The sequence below is a fragment of the Malus domestica genome, chromosome 10 (genome assembly GCF_042453785.1).
Source record: "Malus domestica chromosome 10, GDT2T_hap1".
NCBI classification, from domain to species: Eukaryota; Viridiplantae; Streptophyta; class Magnoliopsida; order Rosales; family Rosaceae; genus Malus; species Malus domestica.
The window spans coordinates 23,041,022-23,066,399 of record NC_091670.1 but is presented as its reverse complement, the minus strand read 5'-3'; the positions used below and the strand labels follow the sequence as shown (position 1 = coordinate 23,066,399).

Sequence of the window (25,378 nt, the reverse complement as noted above, 5' to 3'; positions counted from 1 at the left end):
TTTGGGCTGGGCCCAACCCAGATACAGAAGTGGGCCCATGGCGAAGGAGGCGGCTGATTTCTGACAGAGCGGGAGTGAAGCGGGTACTTTCCTCTTGTAGTTCACTTCGAAATTGGGAGGGAAGAAGAAAGAGAGGGAGAGAGAGGGCATGAGAGAGAATGGGAATGGCGAACCTATCGAGCCTCGTTCACGAGCTCCGAGAGCGCATAGCGGCTCCCTCCACTCCTCCTAACAACCACTACGACGACGATTTGGTGATCCGATTCCGCGCCGTCCTCCCCGACCTCCTCCACTCCTCCGTCGTTCCATCTCCCTCAGGTACCCCCTTTTCCCCTTCTCTCTCTCTCTCTCTCTCTCTCTCTCTCTCTCTCTATAGTGAAGCACAATGCGACGGCGTTTTGAGTGTAATTTTTCACTGTCTGCAGCGGACGAGCGAGAAGTGATAGCTGTATTGAAGCTCATCGTTATCACTGCTAGGCATTTACCCGGAGTTTTCTACCATGGAAAGGCCACCGCAATTCTTCCTCTGCTCGGTCTCATCTTGCCTTTCTTCGCAGAGCCCTCGTTTCGGTAAGCGAGCGACTTCAATTTTCATTCACGAACTTTTAATTGCTTTTCAGCTTCTTTTGCTTCGTATCGGAAATTGAAAACAGCTTTGGGGATTGAAAAATGAGCTCATTCTGCGCGAACATTACGTGATTGTGGTTATTTCGATTGGTTTTCGTTGTGATTTTATGCTCAAAAGTAGTTTCTGTTGTTTTAGTTCTAGGCATGGAGTAATAGTTGAGACTGTTGGACCACTTTTAGCGCTACTTCGTACTGGAGCACAGGATGCTTACCGTCGGTTTTTCATTGATTCCATGCTAGTTGTTCGAGGTGAGAATGCAATGTTGTTCGAGGTGAGAATGCAATGTTGTTCAACAAGATGTTATGATCTCTTAGTTCGAGTACCTTTGTATGCATACAAGAAAGCTAATATGTCTTTGTCTTTATTCAGACATTTTGTGTGTGGCATCAGTGTGTGCGGACGTTTCAAATATTACAGAATCGACTAAATTGACTTTAAGGTGTTTTTGTGAGTCCTTCAATGGAGTTTTTGATGACCCTGATCATCTTGGAGATCTTCTGACAAGTAATAAACCGGATGATGGGATTGGTGTCTTGATTAACCTTACAGGCAGAACAAGGTGGCAACCTTTTGCAACCTGGATGATAAAGATTCTTGGTAGATGCTTAACTGAAGGAACTCTGTAGGTGGAAGGACTCATCAATGTGCCTTTTGTTCGGGATGCATGTTCCCTCTTATGTTATGGGGATGCTGATTTGCAGATGGTGAGCATCGATTGCTTTATGCTGGCATTGTTAGTGTAAAATTCAATTTTATGGTTTTAGTGCGATTTGAAAGAAATATTACAAAGCTGATTCAGTTTCAGATATGTAAGCATCCTTATTCTGTAGAATTTTAACTATGTGAATTTTATGCAAGGCATGTTTTGAATTTGCATGTGTTGTTGGATCAGGGATAAACCATGACATCCTTCCTTATCAGAATATAATTCAGTCGATATCAACTATAATAAGGGAGGACAAAGAAGGGTTTCCTGTGTTCAGGTCTGTCTTTGAATGCTCAAAACTTTGATTGTTTGCTATTAGAATTTTATTGGAGTGCAAAGTGAAAATCACCCGGTTAAATGAACTTTCAAAGCAATGTTTCTCTTTTTGTTACAATTATGATACTATTTTTGGTCAAATTGATTAGTATTAATTTTTGATACCCTTAAATCATGTTGTAGACCGCTGTCATTAGTTCATGTTCTTTTGTGCATATACAAACATCACGTGTGGTTCTTAGGGTCTTATTAAGTTTACTGCTGAACTTTTTTTCCATTAAAATCCTCGATGCTTGAGAAGCACTTGTCTCCGAGTTGGGTTTATACACGATTTGATGTTTAGGGTCAGTCTGCACAGCGCTGGGTTTCAAGTTGATTATGCATGAAACAGAAGAGAAATGAATTTAGACATGTAAAGACAGGTAATGCATGATGTACTGGGGTAGATATCATATATAGATGGGTATTGCAAACCTGCAGGCGTTTATGTGGTTTGTAGCGCATGGTTCAAAGATTCATTAGTGCTTTTGGTCATCTTTATGTATTAGTGGGCTTTGTGGCATAATAAGTTTCTTTTTGGGGAATTTTTTTTTTGTTGTATACATGAGACTTATAAATGAAATCCTTACATCCAGTATTATATTCTAATTTTACCTTGGTATGCCAACACTTGGGCTTACATTTCAGAAACATCGTTTATGATTCGTCCTTGGGTGGTCTTTGAGCCATTCATGCCTTGTGTATGGGTAACAGATCTGGGGGATTGATGTCTTGAAAATAATTTTTATTTCAGGTTGCACTGTGTAATGCATACATACAGATTGCCAAAATGTGCCCTCCTAATATCTGGAGGCCAGAGTCTCTCCTTTATGTGCTTTCTTATCCCGAACCCTGCTTCTCGTTGATAGATTGCCTAAAAGTAGCTCTCTCTATAATTAGTCCCAATCTTGTTGGATGGAGAATTACAAATAGTAACTGTCATAGTTTATCATCACTAAGTGATAAATCAAATGAAAACTCGAGGGTTGGAGAAAAAAGGCCTTTACAGGATTTGGATACTTTCAAGAATAAAAGGCAAAAGGCAGATGAAGACAGTATGAGTTTGGATTCTAATTCTCGGGGGGAATGCAAGCATACTCATACAGTTGCGTGTGAAAGAGAAAATTATGCAGATTATATGCATAAGTCGCTACTTTCTTTTGTTGGATTTGTAAAACCTCCTGGTGTCCATCCTGATTCTTTAAGACCAGATGCTGCATTAAGAGCTCTTAGCTTGCTTTGCATTGCCTTCTGTAGATATCCAGAGACCAATCTGTCACTAAGCATCTTTCGTCAGATGTATGCATGGATGCCCTGGGTATGCCAGCAGGTATGTTGGTTTAGACTTGTAGACTTTTCATTAGTGTACTCATTTTCACCTACTACTAAATAAGAGTTATATTATGTAGGCAAAGCAAGGAATTTCAGATGCACTTGATATTTCCATCTACCTGGAAGGAATTCACAGCATGCTGCTTTTGCAGAGTAAGTAGATGGGTCCTCAAGAATGGTCTTGCTTTTGCCATATTGACGTGTCATCTCAGTTTTGGTTCTTAAATTCTTTCAAGATAATTGGCAATCTTTTATGATCTTTCTTCCTTTTCTTTCATTTTTTTTTCTTTGAAAGTACATTGGGTGTTGTCTTTTGGTAAATGCTGAGTATCCGAGTCTCAATCATCTCATTTTGTGCACCTTCTTGAATAATAATGGCACCCATTCTGAAATCAGGAAAGAGGTGTTATTTCACAGTTGATTTTAATCTCATTTCTTGATCAAAGTTTCCCCGGAAGATGAGTCTTAGTTGTCAGAGATGCATTAGTGACTGAGATCTTCCATATGGAACTCCAGTGTGCGTGTTTGTTATTGAAAATGCCAGTTTAAAGTATCACTACCTAGACTTGTTTTCATTTTATTTTTTAAAAACTAAAAAGTAGAAAAGACAAGGTCAAATTTGATAGTTCTCTTTCAGTGATGGTGGGAAATGGTTGCTATTGTTGCACTAGATTTTCTTGTGTCTGTCTTCTTACAGGTACCCCATTCTCTGGGGTTTAGTTGTTAAATACTGGAGTTCCATGCATAAGTTGTGATTCCATCGTAGTGAATGTTAATATTTTTATATTGGTTTTTTAGTCAAAATGGTCCTTGAGATTTGCATAACACATAACTTTGGTCCCTGAGATTTAAAATCAATAGAAGTGGTCCCTGAGATTGTCCACCATCCATTATTTTGGTCATTCCGTTAAAAAACTCCGTTAAGTTGAGGGTATAACACATAACTTTGGTCCCTGAGATTTGCATAACTGTGGTCTGGTATCGGTTGGCTGCCACATATATCAAGAAGGCTTGTTGAGTAAGAGAACACTAAACTTTTACTTATTTGTTCTTGCATTTTTCACATTATTAGTAATATATATAATCAAAGTTCTTAAATGTATGAATATATTGATAATGCGTGAGTATTGAAAATTGGATCTTATAATTAATGTTATTGGAGGCTTCATTGACGAAAAAAGAGAAAATTATGAAACTTATCTTCTTACTTGAAAAATTATATCACACAAATAGAAAGGAGTTATCATGGATGGCCATATGCACGGAAACTTGCAATTTTTACATTCTTACTTAAATGGAAATGGTATACTGTTTAACTACTTGAGGTTTGGGAGTGGAATGATTTGCAATGCATTTGTAGTTTTGGTTGCCCTATGCTTACATGATAAGTTCTAGAGTCCTGATGATGTGATTATGGAAGTAGTAAGGTTATACTAACTCTTCTGTTCCTTAAATTACATTTTTCTCACACTTGCAAGTTCTTGGGGGGAGAGAGAAGTGAGAAGGTTAAGAATATTATTCCCATTTCTATTGGTTTTTTGTCATGCCTGTATGGTTTGTGTAATGATGGAGATGGCATGAATAGAAGTCGGTGCAGATTAGTTTTAAATATGAAAAATGAGAAACATAGCCAAACAATGGATTATTTTCTGCAAGGATTCTGGTGTTCAAAGTGTGACAGAAGTGTTCAACTCAATACTGAGTCATTTTCAAAAGTGATGCATCCGCCTGATATGCACAACAGAGAAACTATTTTGGATTGTGATTTTGCCCATCTGCAGTTTCTATTTCTCAAACTTCTTTATGATGAATCATCGGAAGAGGTCCAAGTTGCTTGTGTGAAAAATATTCACCGAATATTTGTACACGGGAGCATAAGGAATCTGATTGTGTCTAGATTTGAATGGATTAAGTGTGTTGAATATTTTCTACTTAATGGTAAGAAGGCTGTAAGAGATGCATTCTGCACTCAGATTAGTTCATTCCTTGAGGATTCTTTTTTGAGTTGCTTATTTCCTGATGAGGATGTAACAAATAAAAGTAAAGAACAAGAACTTTTTAACATAATGAAGCATGCCCTTTCAGAAACTAACGACCCCAAAATCTTTGAGACTCTTTTGGAATCAACAGCAGAAATAATGGCTGCAGTTGACATTAACAGTCAATTATTTTTGTTTTCTCTTTTATTGTTGGTTGATCAGCTTGATAATCCACACGACAGTGAGACTGAAGGCATCAAAGTTGATACAGAAATCTTGCTACTTTCATCTTAAAGGAGGATTTGAACTATTACTTTTGAAAGTTGTTCATGTTCAAAATGAACTATTTGATTATTTATCTGTGAGGCTGTCTAGCCGTCCAATTATGGTCAAAGAGTTTACAGAATCCGTTCTTGGTATTGCAACAGAAGAACTTGTCAAGAAAATGATTCCTGTTGTTCTTCCGAAACTTGTAGTGTCTCAGCAGGATGATGATCAAGCACTTGAAACATTATATGAACTGGCCAAGTGTTTAAACACTGATTTGGTGGCTCTTATAGTTAATTGGCTTCCAAAAGTGCTAGCTTTTGCTCTCCATCGAGCAGATGCACGAGGGTTAGTTGTTGCTTTGCAGTTTTACCACACACAGACTGGTTCTGACAAACAAGAAATCTCTGCCGCTGCATTACCTGCCCTTTTGGACGAACTCATATGCTTTTTAGATGGAGGTGATTCAGATGAGATAAACAGAAGGTATGAAGTTGTAGTTTACCCCATTGTTTTTGCAAGTGCATCCTGTTGGTTATAATGTTCTTTTCACTCAGATATGCCTGAGGAATTCTTTTAATACTTTAAATTTTAATTGATTTTGGCTACTAACTAGCGAGATTGTGAATATCTGTAGCAGGGATATGTACTAGTACAATTCTTCTGTGCTGCAACAGATGCAAGAATTCTGCCAACGTGTTAACATTTCATATATGCTTACAGGTTAGCAAGAGTACCTGAGATGATAAAAGAGGTTGCTAGAGTTCTGACTGGTGGTGAAGATCTTCCAAGCTTTTTGGGGAATCATTTTGTTGGCCTTCTTAACAGTATTGACAGAAAGATGCTCCATGCAGAAGACATTTCACTGCATAAACAAGCCTTACAGCGTATTGAGATGCTGATTAAAAGGATGGGTTCTCACCTTACTACATATGTGCCTAAACTGATGGTTCTTCTCATGCATGCTATTGATAAAGAAGCCCTCCAGAGTGAGGGTCTTTCTGTGCTGATTTTTTTCATTGTGCAGCTGCACTAAATATGTAATCTCTCAAGTTTTTTCTGCCCTCGTTCCTTTTTTAGAGAGACATGACGAAAATCCTATACATCTAGATAAAGCGGTAAAATTTTTGGAAGAACTTGTGCTAAATAACAGGGTAGTTCTAAAGCAGCATATACGCGAGTTCCCTCCATTGCCCAGCATTTCAGCTCTAACAGAAGTGAACAAAGCTATACAAGAAGTGCAAGGGTCCATGACATTGAAGGATCGATTGAGTGATGTCGTTGATGGTTTGAATCATGAGTGCTTAAATGTGAGATATATGGTAGTTTGTGAGTTGAGCAAGTTGTTGAGCCTGAAACAGGAACAGGTTACATCTCTGATAACTGCTGAAGGTGGTACAGATATGGATATTTTGAGTTCTTTAATCACATCCTTACTAAGAGGATGAGCAGAAGAATTAAGGACTGCAGTTGGACAGCGGCTGAAGTTGGTGTGTGCTGATTGCCTTGGGGCCCTGGGTGCAGTTGACCCTGCTAAACTGAAAGGATTTTCATGCCAACGCTTTAAAATTGAATGCTTGGATGATGACCTTATCTATGAGTTAATTCACAAGCACCTTGCAAGGGCTTTTAGAGCTGCACCTGACACTGTAATGCAAGACTCAGCTGCATTGGCTATACAGGAACTGTTAAAGATTGCCGGTTGTGCGGCCTCATTAGATGAGAATGCTGCTTCATCCACGTCAGAGATTCCAAGGGGCAAAGAGCTTTGAATGTTGCTGCATCTGGGATTATGAGTACTGATGGTAGCAGTCAGATGAATAGAAGGGGTCAAAGATTATGGGATAGATTCTCCAATTACGTTAAAGAGATAATTGCCCCTTGCTTAACCTCTAGGTTTCAACTTCTCAATTTTGCTGATTCTTCATTTGTTGGCCCAATTTACAGGCCATCTATGTCATTCAGGAGATGGATATTCTCTTGGATAAGAAAGTTGACTTCACATGCCACTGGTTCTCGTAGCAGCATTTTCAATGCATGTCGAGGTATAGTGCATCATGATATGCAGACAGCAATATATCTGCTTCCATATCTGGTTCTTAATGCTGTTTGTCATGGCACAGAGGGGGCACGTCATGGCATAACAGAAGAAATCCTATGTGTTCTTGATGTTGCAGCATCTGATAACAGTGGGGATGCAGCTCATGGAGTGAAGGGTGGGAAAATTGAAGTTTGCATTCAAGCTGTGTTCACTCTCCTTGATAATCTTGGTCAATGGGTGGATGACACTAAACAAGAATGAGCTCTTTCCCAGGCTTCTCAATCATTGGCTTCTAAGCAACAAGCATCAAAGACAAAGGATCAAACTCGTAACTCTTCTGCAGATCAGGAGCATCTCCTTGTACAATGTAAATATGTTTCAGAACTGTTGTCAGCAATTTCTAAGGTAACCCTTGCCAGGGACTCCTTCAGGTGCCAGGTTTATGCAAGGTCCTTAATGTACTTTGAGTCATATGTGAGGGGAAAGTCAGGTTCTTTCAACCCTGCATCTGATAAAAGTGGCATCTTTGATGCTGAAGACATTTCATGGCACCTTTGATGATGAAGACGTTTCATACCTAATGGAAATATATAGCTGCCTAGATGAGCCTGATGGCCTTTCTGGCTTTGCGTGTTTACGTAAATGTATGGGATTACAATTGCAGGACCAGCTTTTAATAAACAAAAAAGCCGGAAACTGGGCAGAGGCTATAACTTCTTGTGAACAAGCTTTGCAGATGGAACCAACATCAGTTCAAAGGCATTCTGATGTCCTTAACTCTTTGTTAAACATGTGTCACCTTCAGGCCATGGTTACTCATATGGATGGCTTAATCTCAAGGGTTCCCCAGTACAAGAAAACATGGTGCATGCAAGGTGTGCAGGCAGCATGGAGGCTTGGCAGGTGGGATTTGATGGATGAGTATCTTAGTGGAGCTGATGAAGAAGGCCTGCTTTGTAGCAGTTCTGAAAGTAATGCTTCATTTGATATGGATGTTGCAAAGATTCTCCAGGCAATGATGAAGAAGGATCAGTTCTCAGTTGCTGAAAAAATTGCCCTCTCAAAGCAAGCGCTCATTGCTCCTCTCGCTGCTGCAGGCATGGATTCCTATGTACGGGCCTACCCATTTGTTGTAAAACTTCACCTTCTACGAGAGCTTGAGAACTTTCACTCTCTTCTTGTTGATGAGTCTTTCTTGGAGAAATCATTCCAACTGGGTGATCATGGGTTCTCCAATTGATGGAGAACTGGGAAAACCGTCTCAGGTTTACACAGCCATCACTCTGGGCAAGAGAGCCACGTTTGGCCTTCTGCAGATTGGTTTTTGCTGCCAGTGCTCTGGGAGCTCAAGTTGGGAACTGCTGGCTTCAATATGCAAAGCTCTGCCGCATGGCTGGTCATTATGAGACAGCAAACCAGACGATTCTAGAAGCTCAAGCTACAGGTGGACCTAATGTTCACATGGAGAAGGTTAAACTTCTATGGAGCACCCGGCGATCTGATGGTGCCATTGCACAGTTGCAGCAGTCTCTCCTGAACATGCCTGTAGAGATTGTTGGTTCCTCTGCAATTTCATCAATTACTAGTCTTTCACTGGTTCCACTGAACCAGCCACTTTTAGTTTGTGATACTCAAGCTTTGAATGAGAATCGAGATATTGCAAAGACCCTACTATATACTAGGTGGATCCAACACACTAGGCAAAAGCAGAAAGAAGATGTATTATGTCTTTATACGAGGGTGAGGGAACTGCAGCCCAAGTGGGAGAAAGGATATTTCTATATTGCTAAGTATTGTGAGGAATTGCTTGCTGATGCCAGGAAACGTCAGGAAGAAAACATTGAACTCGGTGCAAGGAAAATGCCATCAAATAGTGCTATTGTTGGTTCTCCAAATTTAAGCACTGAGAAGCCTTGGTGGTCTTATTTACCTGATGTACTGTTATTTTATGCAAAGGGGCTTTATATGGGTCACAAAAATCTCTTTCAAGCACTTCCAAGATTGTTAACCCTATGGTTTGACTTTGGAAGTATGTATCTAACAAGTGGCACTGCATCCAGTAAAGAGTTTAAAAAAAAAAAATCATGAGACGGTAAGTATTGGATGTCGAAGATAAACTTTAATTTGTTTAGTTACATTTAAACTCTGGTTTCTCCATTCTATGTTCCTTTCTATTTTGTTTAGGTAATAAAGATCATGCGAGGATGTTTGAAGGATTTGCCAACATACCAGTGGTTAACAGTACTACCACAGTTGGTTTCCAGAATTTGCCATCAGAATGAGGAAGTTGTTCGATTGGTCAAAAACATAATCACAACTGTTCTCCGGCAATACCCACAACAAGCTCTTTGGATTATGGCAGCAGTTTCAAAGTCGACTGTTCCTTCAAGACGGGAGGCAGCTGCAGAAATCCTACAGGCTGCATGGAAAGGGTTCAGCCAAGGAAATACTGGCAGCAATCTATTTGTTCCGTTTGCAAATCTTATTGATCACTTAATTAAGTTGTGCTTCCATCCTGGTCAGTCAAAGGCAAAACCAATTAATATCTCAACTGAATTTAGTGCCTTACGGAGGATGATGCCACTGGGAATTATCATGCCAATTCAGCAGTCTCTAACTATTAGCCTACGAACATATGGCGGGAAGCTCAGTGACTCACTTAGATAAGATATTTTTTCAGCAACTGATCTTCCTACAATATCAGGAATTGGTGATGAGGCTGAGATTCTTTCATCTCTACAACGGCCTAAGAAGGTAGGTTCTATATCTTATCATACTTGTAATTCAACTGATTAATCTGTGGTATGCCATATCAGGGAATATATTGAGAATGCGTCATACTACCAAATTTCTTATGCATGCTGGTTTGTCCTCCTAAATGCTTATGAATTGATTTTTAAAGTTATGAAATAGCAGAATAAACCCACCCACCCCCTTTTTCTAACTTAATAAAAGCTATAGTCACCAATCACCATCTGGAAATCATTTCTAAATTTACATGCTGAGTCCAATACTAACCGGATAGATTTCTAAATAACTTGTGGTAAAGAGCAAAAACTGTGGATTTGGAGAAGATTTTTGGAGAGTTATCTGAGTTTTCCCTTTGTCACTTGGGCATGTCCTGTGAACTGGTGATTTTCTGTGTCATTACATAATCTTTGTAATATTTAATCATCCTCCTTTGCATTTCAGATTATTTTATTAGGCAGTGATGGCATTGAACGCCCATTCCTCTGCAAACCCAAGGATGACCTTAGGAAAGATGCCCGCATGATGGAGTTCACTGCAATGATAAACTGTTTGCTGTCTAAATACCCAGAAAGCCGTCTGAGGAAACTCTGCATTCACACCTTTGCGGTAATTCCTTTGACAGAGGACTGTGGTATGATAGAATGGGTGCCTCACACTTGTGGACTTCGGCATATACTTCAAGACATATACATAAACTGTGGAAAATTTGATAGGCAAAAGTCAAATCCTCATATCAAATGGATTTATGACCAATGCCAAGGTAAAATACCAGAAGATGTGATTCTGAAGGACAAAATTCTTCCAATGTTCCCCCCAGTATTCCATAAATGGTTCTTGACCACTTTTTCTGAGCCAGCTGCTTGGTTTAGGGCTCGGATTGCTTATGCACACACCACTGCAGTTTGGTCCATGGTTGGCCATATTGTAGGGGCTCGGTGATCGACATGGTGAAAACGTTCTTTTTGATTCTACAACAGGAGACTGTTCATGTTGATTTCAGTTGCTTATTTGACAAAGGCTTGCAGTTGGAGAAGCCTGAGCTGGTGCCTTTCAGGCTGACTCAGGTGAGAGAAGCGTATGCATAAATGCTGTTTTCATTGTGGCAAGTTTCTAATACTTCTTTTTTTGGAGCAAAAAAGTAAGCATAACTATATTTCATTAGGCTGTTTATTTATTGGTTGATGAGTACCTTCTGCGAGAAGAAAATAAAGAAGATAACATCTGTATCCGAAAATAAAAGAAGTCATTGTATGCTGATTATCAAAATTATCTAACATGACTAGAATATTTTAGTTTGAGCACAATAAATACTTCATCTACTAACGATTGTAATATAATCATTTCCAATCTTAATTGTTTCTTATTAATATTCATGGCGACTGTTATGACACCTGCAGAATATGATTGATGGCTTGGGCATCACTGGATATGAGGGAATCTTTTTGAGGGTCTGTGAAATCACACTTTCAGTACTGAGGATGCATAGGGAGACTTTAATGAGCGTTCTTGAAACTTTCGTCCACGATCCTCTTGTGGAATGGACAAAATCTCACAAGTCCAGTGGAGTAGAAGTTCAGAATCGACATGCACAGGTTTCAATCTGTTGTTATCTTCTATTGAAGTTGTTGTGACAGGTTTACCTTAACCGTTGTATTTTTTTTTCTTTTAAATGTAAAGTTAGTAATGACATTGATTTATCATTTCGTAATTGATCTAAGTTGGGATTTTCGCAAGGCCTACCATGTCAAACTGTTGCAAGTTGACTAAAAAGCATTTCTTGAGTAAATTGTCCCTAGAAGACAGAATAACCCTGTATCATTATTGCATTGGCATTCTAGGTCCATTGTAGTGTTTCTTGGTCTTTCATAAACAATATCCACCTGATAGAATGGGAGCAAAGATTTTCTTTATGCAACGGCGTGTTGTGTAACCGCCGTATGCCACTGAAGCTCAAGGGAAAATTTTATAGGACGGCAATAAGGCCGGCGATGCTGTATGGCACAGAATGTTGGGCGGTGAAACATCAACACGTACACAAAATGGGTGTAGCGGAGATGAGGATGCTTCGTTGGATGTGTGGGCACACGAGAAAGGATAAGATTAGGAATGAGGATATCCGGGGTAAAGTAGGAGTAGCCGAAATTGAAGGAAAGATGAGAGAAAATCGGTTACGGTGGTTTGGACATGTGCAAAGAAGGCCTACTGACGCTCCGATTAGAAGATGCGACTATGGGACAGAGGTTCAGGGCCGAAGGGGTAGAGGAAGACCTAGGAAAACTTTGGAAGAGACTCTAAGAAAAGACTTAGAGTACTTGGATCTAACGAAGGACATGACACAGGATCGAGCACAATGGCGTTCTAAGATTCATATAGCCGATCCCACTCAGTGACTTGGATTTTCCAAGTCTCCAACCGAGAAGTTTTCCTCACTCGGGAAATTAAGGGAACACTACCCCAACCTACATGCTCCACTCAGAAAGCTTCAACATACAAGCTTCAACAAAAGAAAATTCAAAGAACTTAGCGAAGAAGGCTTTGGTGTATTTAACACAATACGTTGAAATGAAGAAAAGCTTATTTATTGATATCCCCGATAAGCTGCAAATATGTACATATACATGAGTCAAAATAAACACACAAGAGGGAGCCTTCACAAAGGTTGCTTAGGAGAAGTCTCAGCAGTCGGTAGAGCCCCAGAAAGAGAAGGCACCGGAGGGGGATCATTTGGAGCCTCAGTACTGGACAGAACCCTAGAAGGAGGAGGCATCAGAGGTTGATCATTTGGAGCTTCATTACGCGGTACAGCCCCAGAAGACGAAGGCAATAAATGCCTTTGGAACAAACCCACAAATCTCTGATGATCAAGTAAAACCTGACCATCAGTTTCCTTCATCTGGTCAAGCTTCCTCTTCATGTTTGTAGCATAGTCATGTGCGAGCCGGTGCAACTGTTTATTCTCATGCTTGAGCCCTCTAATCTCCTGTTTGAGACTCATCACTTCAGCCGCCAATGATTCAACTTGGCGGGTTCGAGCAAATAGGCGTTGGGCCATATTAGACACAGAACCTGCACACTGAACACTGAGAGCCAGCGAATCCTTAACAGCTAACTCATCAGACCGTTTGGAAAGTAGTCTGTTATCTTTGGGAGTGAGAAGGTTCCTGGCCACCACCGCAGCGGTCATATCATTCTTCATCACGGAATCCCCAACGGTAAGAGGACCAGTAGGGGAGACGAAGGATGGGCGCCATATGTTGTCTGGAGAAGGCGGGGCTGCCTCTTCAACAAGGTTCAAGTCAAAACGACGGTCAGAGGGGCCAGACATTTTCAAAGGTGTTAAAGAGAGAAGAGGTCGGACAAATCAAGATCTTAGAAGTGCAAGAATGAAGCTTCTACTGGTGGAGATTCAAGTGTGCTTTGGAACTTAATGCCAGCCCCTATAAAAATCTGCACTCGACGGAGCTTCAGAAATCGAAGAGGCGCCTGCTCAGAAATCGAAGAGGCGTTTGCTTTCTCAAAAGCTGGGCTGCTTAGAGATCACGAGGGTTGATCTCAGAAATCGAAGAGGCGTTTGCTTTCTCAAAAGTTGGGCTGCTCAAAGACCACGAAGGCCGATCTCAGAAATCGAAGAGGCGCTCGCTTTCTCAAAAGCTGGGCTCCCCAGAGACCACGAGGGCTGATCTCAGAAATCGAAGAGGCACCTACTTTTCCAGCCTTGTCAGCACCTGTCACACGCACACTCAGCTTTGCGGAAATTATGGGCATTCTGTCAAAGACTTCTGGGGAGGTAGAAAACACATGAATCTTACTGTTCAATCACCCACTTCCCACACGCAACAATAGCTCATGGGTACCACAGATAACTTTGCCAAAGTTCTCTGCCAAAGTTGAGCACGTGAAGCTTGCAGCTCCCACTACATCGCTCTGACCAAGAAGGGTAAAAGAATAGCAAAGAAACAGCACTAACAAAGTTTAGACCCATAAATTTTGAAGGTCTAGCTACCATATTATTACCCACAAGGGTAAAGGAACAGTACCACTGCTGGATAATTGGAAAGTCCCTGTGTGTCAACCTGTGTGCTTCGTGGCAAGGTAGACTAGCAAACATGCCCAACCTTTACTCACATTCGAGAAAACACTTCCAATAAGATTGCTTGCTCCAAAATCGAAGAGGCACCGTCCTCCGAATCTCGAGAGCCAGACTCCCAACATGACTACTTTCTTAAAAATCGAAGAGAGGGTAAAGGAACAGTACCATTGCTGGATAATTGGAAAGTCCCTGTGTGTCAACCTCTGTGCTTCGTGGCAAGGTAGACTAGCAAACATGGCCAACCTTTACTCACATTCGAGAAAACACTCCCAACAAGATTGCTTGCTCCAAAATCGAAGAGGCACCGCCCTCCGAATCTCGAGAGCCAGACTCCCAACATGATTACTTTCTCAAAAATCGAAGAGACACTGCTCCCCGAATCTCGAGAGCCAGACCCCCAGCATGATTGCTTTCTCAAAAATCGATGAGGCATCGTTCTCCGAATCAATCGAAGAGGCGCTCGCTTTCTCAAAAGCTGGGCTGCTCAGAGACCACGAGGGCCGATCTCAGAAACCGAAGAGGCACCTACTTTTCTAGCCTTGTCAGCACCTGTCACACGCACACTCAGCTTTGCAGAAATTATGGGCATTCTGTCGAAGACTTCTGGTGAAGTAGAAAGCACATGAATCTTACTGTTCAATCACCCACTTCCCACACGCAACAATAGCTCATGGGTACCACAGATAACTTTGCCAAAGTTCTCTGCCAAAGTTGAGCACGTGAAGCTTGCAGCTCCCACTACATCGCTCTAACCAAGAAAGGTAAAAGAATAGCAAAGAAACAGCACTAACAAAGTTTAGACACATAAATTTTGAAGGTCTAGCTACCATATTATTACCTACAAGGGTAAAGGAACAGTACCACTGCTGGATAATTGGAAAGTCCCTGTGTGTCAACCTCTGTGCTTCGTGGCAAGGTAGACTAGCAAACATGCCCAACCTTTACTCACATTCGAGAAAACACTCCCAACAAGATTGCTTGCTCCAAAATCGAAAAGGCACCGTCCTCCGAATCTCGAGAGCCAGACTCCCAACATGACTACTTTCTCAAAATCGAAGAGAGGGTAAAGGAACAGTACCATTGCTGGAGAATTGGAAAGTCCCTGTGTGTCAACCTTTGTGCTTCGTGGCAAGGTAGACTAGCAAACATGCCCAACCTTTACTCACATTCGAGACAACACTCCCAACAAGATTGCTTGCTCCAAAATCGAAGAGGCACTGCCCTCCGAATCTCGAGAGCCAGACTCCCAACATGATTACTTCCTCAAAAATCGAAGAGACTGCTCTCCGAATCTCGAGAGTCAGACCTCCAGCATGATTGCTTTCTCAAAAATCGAAGAGGCATCGTTCTCCGAATCTCGAGAGCCAGATACCACAGACCACTTTTTCAAAGTGCTCTGACAGAGTTAAAACATGTGAAACTGGCAGCTCCCACTACCGTGCTATGACCAAGCAGGGTAAAGGAATAGCATTACTACTTGTTGTTAGGGAGACTCCTATATATGTCGACCTCCATCCCCAACGGACAGGCAGACCTGCAAAAATGCTCAACCCTTCATCATATCTGAGAGGGCACTCCCAACGAAGCCTTTCGAAATATTCAGCTTTCTTTCCCCCCGATAATACCTCTGCAAACAAGCTATACTAGAGCAAGAATATCTCATATCATCAGGGTTAAAAGCAAGAGTATCCCATATCATGCTTTTTCCCTGTCTTTTCTTTTGGCCTTGTTTTTACCTGCAAGACAAGGAGAAAGAGAGCAATCAGTCAACACTTGGAATCAAGCTTTCAGCCAGGAACTGACTGCCTGGAACCCCTTACCTGATTACTTACCTGGCATTGCTCTCGAGTACTCATCTTCAACATCTTATGTTTCCAGGGAAGATTCCGCATCTGCTTGAGGAACAGATAAGGCAAGTGCGAAGGATACAAGGAAGCATGTGGAGACAAGCGTAACAGCACACGTGCCGATACATCCATTACTCTGTCAAAAGCAAAAGTATCCCATATCAGCAGGATGGAACGTACTCTAGATTTGATGGACTTGTTTTGACCCTCAAATTCTTCAGTCGGCCTTATACTCTGGAGGAAACCAGAAAACCCTCCAGCTCAGTTCAAGAATAAGCCTGTGGAAAGTTACTTCTTCAAAAGCAAAAGTATCTCATATCATATCTTCTCATTTTTCTTCTCTTTATCCTTCATGCTGCTGCAAGATGGGGAGAAGGTGAACAATCAGTCGGAGCTCTGATTGCTTACCTTGTCTGTCACCTCTTTCAGCAAACCCCCTAGCTCGGCGACTTGGGGGACTCCTACTACATGGTTTGTATCGCGCTTGACCAAGCCTGAAACTACAAGTAAGGTTCAAGTGAAATTGATACATTACCTTGTGCATCTCCACCAGTTAAAGATACCACCCCTGGATGGAGGAAGAGTACTTCCAGAGAAGATGCCACATCTACCTATGAGACAGATAAGGCAAGTCAAGACGACACCACACTTCGATACTTAGAAGTTTCGTGATTACGAGATCATTCTCCCACAATATTTCCTAATGTCATTTGTACTAAATCATTCACTTGTACTCACTAAAGGAGAGCTTGAACCTATGTACTTGTGTAAACCCTTCACAATTAATGAGAACTCTTCTATTTCGTGGACGTAGCCAATCTGGGTGAACCACGTACATCTTGTGTTTGCTTTCTTATCTCTATCCATTTATATACTTATCCACACTAATGACCGGAGCAATCTAGCGAAGATCACAAAAAGCGACCGTTTTCGCTACCTAGGATCTATCTTGCAAGAGAACGGAGAATTAGATGGAGATTTCAACCATAGAATACGAGCTGGATGGAAAGAGTGCATCCGGCGTGTTGTGTGACCGTCGTAGGCCACTGAAGCTCAAGGGAAAATTTTATAGGACGGCAATAAGGCCAGCGATGTTGTATGACACAGAATGTTGGGTGGTGAAGCATCAACACGTACACAAAATGGGTGTAGCGGAGATGAGGATGCTTCGTGGGATGTGTGGGCACACGAGAAAGGATAAGATTGGGAATGAGGATATCCGAGGTAAAGTAGGAGTAGCCGAAATTGTAGGAAAGATGAGAGAAAATCGGCTCCGGTGACTTGGACATGTGCAAAGAAGGCCGACTGACGCTCCGGTTCGAAGATGTGACTACGGGACAGAGGTTCAGGGTCGAAGGGGTAGAGGAAGACCTAGGAAAACTTTGGAAGAGACTCTAAGAAAAGACTTAGAGTACTTGGATCTAACGGAGGACATGACACAAAACCGAGCGCAATGGCGTTCTAGGATTCATATATTCAGCCGACCCCACTTAGTGGGAAAAGGCTTTGTTGTTGTTGTTGTTGTTGAACGGCCATTGGTATTGAACTATAATCTGAAATTCCTTAAATTTCATGCATCTTAAAATAATATCCAACTGATGAATAAAAAAGGTCGTCGTACCCAGTGCACAAGGCTCCCGCTTTACGCAGGGTCTGGGAGAGGTGAATGTCGGCTAGCCTTACCCCCATTTATGGAGAGGCTGCTCCCAAATCCAACTGATGAATGTGGAAATATATTAATGAGTTGGGAGGGAGCAAGGAATTTTTTATGGTAGTGATGCTGTTCCATTGTACGTTTAAACTGAATTGATAAGTTTTGATGTCTGTTTTTCTAAAGTTCCCTGTATATGGATATAAGATCAGAAGTTGCATTTGTGATCCATGTTTGTGAAGCAATCACTAATGGTGTTCTATATCAACATTTCAGCGACCAATCAGTAACATTGAGGCAAGGTTGCAAGGAGTAGTTGTTGGTGTCGGAGCGGCACCATCTTTGCCACTGGCCGTAGAAGGTCAGGCTTGTAGATTAATAGCTGAAGCAGTCACCCACAAAAATCTTGGAAATATGTATATCTGGTGGATGCCTTGGTTTTGCAGTGTAATTGATCGCGGGTTCTGTTTTAGAGTTTTGATTTCTATTCTGCTATGATGTTGCTATGTGATGAGAAATGCTGTTGTCATGTTATCTTGCTGCCAGATACTGGAGGAATCTGAACAACCCAGCTGAACTTGACAACCCCGGAGTTAGCCAACAGCAAAAGATTACACACAGAGTATTGTGTGGGTGGCATTGTGGCTTTATGATTCAGTAGATCCATCAAAAGAGGCCTCATTTGTACAAAATTTCCACTCTTAACAGATAGATGCTCTGTGTATCATCCCCTAGCTGTGACGGCTGACGGCTTGCTTGCTCAATAGCTAGTTTGTGTGGTGTAGGAGGGGTTAGGATTCTACGAGCATTCAGAATTCTCTGCATATATGTGATGTTGTTTTGGCGACGTTGACGATAGTTTGTATACTTCATGCTTGTAACATGTTCAATTATAAATGTACCTTCACTTGACAACTAATACATGTATCCCTATCAAGCTCTTCTGATGGTATATCTGGATGAAGCTGGAAAAGCCAGTTTGCTTTCCAATTTTTGTAGATGCAAACATGTAATTGACAGTAATTTCTAGAGTAAATATTTCTGTATCAAAAGCTTGATTAGGATTTTCAACTTGAGAAAAGCGTTTAGGGACCACTTAGAAGCGCTTTTTTAGGAATTACTTGGATTTGTTTCTAATGAAAGTACTTTTAGCACCAGCACTTACAAGTAAAAAGTGTTTTCCACAAAAGCAATCCCAAACGAAACGAGCCTTGGTGAAGTCGTAACGCGAAAAGCGCATTCTGGGCAATGTGAAAAAATGCCATGTTTATCACCCAGGTCTTTCTCAATCAACCACTCGAGCATAGCCAGTCCTTCACAGCTCTCCCCTTGGCAATGAAACAACCAACATTCTTCCTGTCGATTCTCATCGGACTTCCCATCCGATGCATCATCACCTTAACCAGACCTTTAACCGGCGACTCCCCTCTAACACTGCTATGCTTCCCCAACCCGCAAACGATGACAACCTCCGCCGGGATCACACATTCCCCACAGTTAAACCTGTGTCTCATTGCCTCAAACCACTCTAACATTATCAAGTAAGCCGAACCCAAATGCAAACCATGCAAATCCAACTTAGCCTCCAAAGACTCCCACACCATCACCTCCTCCAAAACCGTTGATCCAACCAACTCTTTAACCACCAAGCCCTCATCACCATTCAAAACCCCATTGAGTTGTTCAATCGAACACGGAACATCCTTCGGATCTTGCAGCATTGCCATGATCGTAGGGCATGAATTCAAAACCGAATTGTAAGTCCTAATAGAGAAAGGAAGCCTCAAAATTTTCATTTTTCGGAGCCACAGGACCATTGCAGCCAGCTCACTATAAGCTCCATATGACGAAAGAACCATATTTGAACGGATTGTATCAACAGCAAGCCCTTGGCCCTCCATTTTCTCCACAACTTTCAGCATTTCTTCAAAAAGTCCTAATCTTCCATACCCATAAACTACGGACCTGAACTCGAAAACCGATGGTTTGAGTCCTTTAACAATCATTTCCTCAATCAAAATGTCTGCTTCCTGTGGTCGATCCATCGCGCATAAACCACCAACCATTGATTCAAAAGCCCGGCGCTTAACATAAACAGAGGAAGAATTATGAAGAAGCTGATGGAGGTAACTGTAGGTACTATCAAATCCATGCTTTGAACTTAGCTTAGAGTGTGATTCAAGCAACTGGCAATGAAAAAGAGCAAGCTCCCGTTCTCTGGATCCTAATTTGGATATGGTTTCGGAGATTAGTGCTTCGGATTGGCTGTATAGGCCTTGGTTGTCGAGCAGGGCAACAAGGGATGCTACCAACTTGGGATTCCATTCAAACCAAGACTCTTCTGTGATTTTTGAGTACAGCTGCATAAACCCAATTCAAAAACTTAGCTGAAATTGTTGAGCTGAAAAGTAATTGCTTGTTTGGATGCTGAGAAAATAAAACCACCCAAATGGATAATTGAATTTTGTTGGGAACCCAATTAAGACATGGCAAAAGATTTAGTTTAGAGAGAGAGAGAGAGAGAGAGAGAGAGAGAGAGAGAGGTGTAGCTTACAGGGAAGGCAAGGGAGGAGAGATGGGGGGGAGTGGAGTCGGGAGAGAGAAGATAGGAGAGAGTGCTGAGAGCAATGGACTTTGGGGAACTTGATAGGAATTTGGAAATCAATTTGTTTGTGAACTTGGGGTCTCTGGCATTGGCTGCGAGCTTGGTCAGAAAGCGTTGGCCTTGTTTGGTAAGTACGCATTGGACAGATGATGCTAATGGCGGCGTCGGCCGTGGTTGGTGGTGTTTCCACGGCGATGCTACTGAAAACGACAGTTGTCCGCTGCCAATGCCTCCCAATGTTGCCATTAGGCTGGGGCTCAGCATGCCACAGTGGCTACCCAGTGCCTGCTGTGCTGTGTTAATGGCGAATGGCGTAGAGTTGTTGTCGGGGAGGGGTGTGGGGGTGTGGAGGCGTGCAGACGATTTTCTTGTAAAAAAAATTGTTTTGTTAAAAATTGTAATTTTAAAGTCAAGGGCAAATGGGAAGCACACATAAACGATTAGAATTTTTTTTTAGGGAATTTTAACGAAAAGCACCTGGTACTGTTCACTTTAACGAAAAACCACATTTTTACACTAAAAAGTCAATCCTGGTATTATTCACTTTACCCTTTATTTTGTCCTTATCATTAAAACTCAAAGTTTTCAAATCCTTTTCATTAGTTTTCCTTTTTTTTTATTGGGAGTTTGTACAAATGACACAAATTTGACAAGCAAAATAGTGATGCCCTTGGCACACAATTACTTAAAAGTCAAATTAACATTTTGACTAACATACGTTTGATATTGTAATTTATAATTAGATTACAAGTTTGTGTATGACATTTTAATATTTGAAAATGAATAATGAGATTGCAATTGAATCCAAACTTGAGATCATAAAATGCAATTGCATCCTTTTGTGTGATATAACATGTAATTGCACAACCACCCTACTTACAGCCTTGAGGAGGCTGCTCAAGAGCGGTTTCGCTATAACAAAATTTAAGTGCAACCGAGTGTATATATATGTTCCCATTGTTTAAAAAATTTGCTTTCTTAATTGTACGCGCCAAATGCTTTCATGCAATTAAGTTATAACTTTCGAGTGACGCTGTCCTTCAATGACTCTCATTCGGAGGATGATTCTCGGCAATGCAAACGGCGTCGTATTCCGACTCATCACTGTGCCTAAAGGTCTCCGTCTTCGTCCACTCGCCAACCCTATATCCAATCCTGCGTCCGTATCCTCTCGTTTTGCCTCAACATCGAAACCCAGAAGTTCCACTCAGACCCGAGACGGCGAAAATTTCTTCGCATTGAACAAAAGGATCTCCCATTTGATCCGAACCGGTCACATAGCCCAAGCCAGGGAAGTGTTTGATCAAATGCCTCAACGAAATGTGGTGACTTGGAATTCAATGATTACTGGGTACGTAAAACGAAGAGAGATGGCGAAGGCGCGCAAGCTGTTCGACGAAATGCCTGAGAGAGACGTTGTAACCTGGAATTTGATGATATCGGGGTATATATCTTGTCGCAGGAGTAGGTACATTGAGGAGGGGAGGATTTTGTTTGATGAAATGCCAGAAAGGGATTGCGTTTCTTGGAACACAATTATTAGTGGGTATGCTAAGAACGGGAGAATGGCTGAGGCGTTAGACCTTTTTAATAGAATGCCGGAGCGGAGTGTTGTTTCTTGGAATGCAATGATTACTGGGTTTTTACAGAATGGTGAAGTTGTGCGCGCAATTGAGTTCTTCGAGAGAATGCCAGAACGAGACGGGGCTTCGCTCAGTGCGCTTGTTTCGGGGCTTATTCAGAATGGCGAACTGGATGAAGCTGCGAGGATAATCATCGAGTGTGGGAATAAGGATGATGGAAGAGAAGATTTGGTGCATGCTTATAATACGTTGATTGCAGGTTATGGTCAGAGAGGACGGGTTGAAGAGGCGCGGAAGCTTTTTGATCAAATCCCGTTTTCACACAAGAAGGGAAAGGAGGGCAATGGGAGATTTGAGAGAAATGTTGTGTCATGGAATTCGATGATTATGTGCTATGTGAAAACTGGAAATGTTGTTTCTGCCAGGGAGCTTTTTGACCAAATGGTAGAACGAGACACCTTTTCGTGGAATACCATGATCAGTGGCTATGTTCATGTGTCAGATATGAAAGAGGCCTCTAGCCTCTTTAGTAAAATGCCAAATCCTGATGCACTTTCATGGAATTCATTGATCTTAGGCTATGCCCAAGTCGGTTCTTTAGAACTGGCTCGTGGTTATTTTGAGAAGATGCCCCAAAAGAACCTGGTCACTTGGAACTCCATGATCGCAGGGTATGAGAAAAATGAGGACTTTGTGGGAGCAGTCAATCTCTTTTCTTGGATGCAACTCAAAGGAGAGAAACCTGATAGACACACTTTGTCTTCAGTTCTCAGTGTGAGTACTGGGTTGGTGGATCTAAATCTTGGCATGCAGATTCATCAGCTGGTGGCAAAGACGGTTATTGCAGATATGCCAATAAACAACTCCCTCATAACAATGTATTCGCGATGTGGTGCGATAAGAGAGGCACAGACAATTTTTGATGAAATGAAACTGCAGAAAGATGTGATCTCTTGGAATGCAATGATTGGAGGCTATGCATCTCATGGTTTTGCTGCAGAGGCTTTGGAACTTTTTAGTTTGATGAAGAGGTTAAAGGTACAGCCTACTTATATAACATTTATCGCAGTGTTGAATGCATGTGCTCATGCAGGATTAGTTGAAGAAGGCCGGAGTCAATTTCAATCCATGATTAATGAATTTGGCATTGAGCCAAGTGTTGAACACTATGCCTCCCTTGTGGACAACATCGGTCGGAATGGGCAGCTTGCGGAGGCCATGGATTTGATCAATAGCATGCCATTTGAACCAGACAAGGCTGTATGGGGAGCATTATTAGGTGCTTGTAGAGTGCATAACAATGTAGAGTTGGCCTGTGTTGCAGCTGAAGCATTAATGAGACTCGAACCTGAAAGCTCAGCTCCATATGTACTGTTATACAATATGTATGCTGATGTTGGACAATGGGATGATGCAGCAGACGTGAGATCAATGATGGAAAAGAATAATGTAAGAAAGCATGCAGCCTATAGTCGAGTTGAGTCTTCCAATTTGTAGGATTTTCCTGAGCTGATTGCATGAAGTCAGTTATTCAGAAACTCGGACTGGAAAGACAGCTGTGGGCTAACTGGGTATGAATCGGGTTAAGCAGACGCAATGAGCTTCGATGAATAGTATGAACACTTTTTCAGGTGTCAATCTGATGGATATGAAGCATACATGTTGCTACTGTAATGTTTAACAAGACCTTGCCGTTTCTTCGTATTTGGCGTACAAGTCAGTAACTGACGAGTTTTGAGATCAGTGACGGAAACAGGTGAGAAGCGGGTACATTATTAATTTAACCTCTGCCAAGTCCTTACCGCTGAAGTACGGTAAATATGTTGTCTATCTACTCTAGAACCGTGGATGTTGGCAAACTGTATTTTCCTTTTACCCTCCTCTGGATAGGATCTGCGGTCTCGTGGGAGAGCCAAACTTAAAGGTGTTGTTGATATACAGAACTGCATCCAGAGAGTTCAAGAATGCTTTTTGTACTCATCAAGAGATGGAAAAGTCTAATGGGTCTTGGGTTTTGTTACCTTCGATACTGCTCAGAGTAATCTGGCCATACATTTGAGTTATAGGAGCAATTTTATGAAGTTTTCACTGGCCAGTCAGCTGTGTATTTGCTATTGTACTTTAAAATGGCATCAGAAAACGAGATTGATAATTACGGGGGCTTACTCATTTCTGTACATCTCAAGACGAGAGAAATTAACTTCAAGAACTGAAGTTAAAAAAAGCCTAAACCCCAAACCCTCTTAAATAGGGCCTAACATGTAAGGCCTAGGCTCTGTTGATAGGCCCTTACATATAAGACCCTATTTAAGAGGGTTTACGGTTTATGCTTTCTTTTTTGTTAAGTGTTCTTGCACAAGCCGAAAATTGGTAAACTAAAACAGAGGATGAGATCCTTTCAGCTGGTGACTTGATTGGAGGCTCTACAGATTGTAATGATCTGTTAATCCTTTTGTAGCATTTTTGTGACTTGAAGATTTTCAAGATGTAATGGCTCGTTGAGTCTTTCCAGATGCCAATGAGCAAACTTATATGGTAAGCCCATCCTGTTCTTAATGCATGGTGGTGATGTTATTGGTGCTTTTGTTTCAAATTTCTTTGCAGTGCCAAGTGCTGATGAATATACTCAACTTTTTGATACATGCAAGTACAAATGGGATGGATCATCCACTTGATTGGTGACGTACAAGTGGGAATTAGAGGATTGGCCTTCTCAGAACAGAGCCAACTTCTTGTCCCATACAATTCTGAGTTCATATATCTTTCTAATCCCCCGATATAGCTTAGTGATTCAGGTGGTTCTTGGACTTTGCAGGATGTTCTATAAAGTTGAATACTGTGGTATGCTAGTCAGGATGATGATGAATATATTTCCGAAGATGATATTTTTTATGATGATGATGATGATGATGACGACAACGACGACAATGATGACGATGACCATGTAGGGAGAATCGTTTGAATGTCATGTTCATGATAACCACGCTACAAGTTTTCTTGAAGGTTATCTTATATTTCATGTTTTCTTATTCATTTGTGGTTTTTCTAATATTTTCGATTTACGCATGAATTTGGAGATTATGTATTTATTTTCTGTATTAATCTAGCGTTCTTAAGCTCGCTTTTTGTGTCTCACTTTAAAGAGTTTAAGAGTGGATATCATTTTCTTTTTCCAACTTGAGTGAACAACACTAAGGTCTAGTATGGAGTCCAGGATTCCATTGGGATGAATAATTTGCGTTGTAGGAAGAAATGAAAAAATTGTGAAGGTGGAAAATGGATTATTCATTAAGGAAACTTATCGATTCCAATTCTCTTCACAATGGTAAGATTAGAAGACATATGTTCTATTCATATCTATCCTGTTTTAACCCCCGCATAATGAAAAATCATTCACTTGTACCTCAACAATATCTTAAATTTTATGAGGTGTCCAATTTATTTCAATCCCAAGCATCAAACGAGCTCTAAAATTTTTAGCGGATGAATTATATCAATAAGTTCTTTGGAAAAAGAAAGAGCAAAGAAAGACATTTCCTTTAGATCTAGGTCATGTGTTTGACATCCCCTTGTCAAATATCTT

The 25,378-nt window shown here is 41.3% G+C and overlaps 2 protein-coding genes and 1 pseudogene across 2 annotated transcripts; 2 read left to right on the top strand and 1 right to left on the bottom strand.

Moving 5' to 3' along the window:
• Positions 1 to 30: 30 nt before the first annotated feature.
• Positions 31 to 18,239, top strand: LOC103412035 (serine/threonine-protein kinase ATR-like; annotated as a pseudogene).
• Positions 18,240 to 18,645: 406 nt separating this feature from the next.
• On the bottom strand, positions 18,646 to 20,607 carry LOC103422102 (pentatricopeptide repeat-containing protein At2g17033). Its single transcript, XM_008360136.3, has 2 exons — positions 20,162 to 20,607; positions 18,646 to 19,967 (listed from the first exon to the last, which is right to left on the bottom strand). The coding sequence occupies exons 1-2, from the start codon at positions 20,474 to 20,476 to the stop codon at positions 18,897 to 18,899; spliced, it is 1,386 nt and encodes a 461-aa protein (XP_008358358.3). The 5' UTR covers positions 20,477 to 20,607; the 3' UTR covers positions 18,646 to 18,896.
• Positions 20,608 to 21,094: 487 nt separating this feature from the next.
• On the top strand, positions 21,095 to 24,915 carry LOC103422105 (pentatricopeptide repeat-containing protein At1g62260, mitochondrial). The gene has a single exon (XM_070807049.1). It carries the CDS (start codon positions 21,256 to 21,258, stop codon positions 23,290 to 23,292), a length of 2,037 nt encoding a protein of 678 aa, XP_070663150.1. The 5' UTR covers positions 21,095 to 21,255; the 3' UTR covers positions 23,293 to 24,915.
• Positions 24,916 to 25,378: the final 463 nt, after the last annotated feature.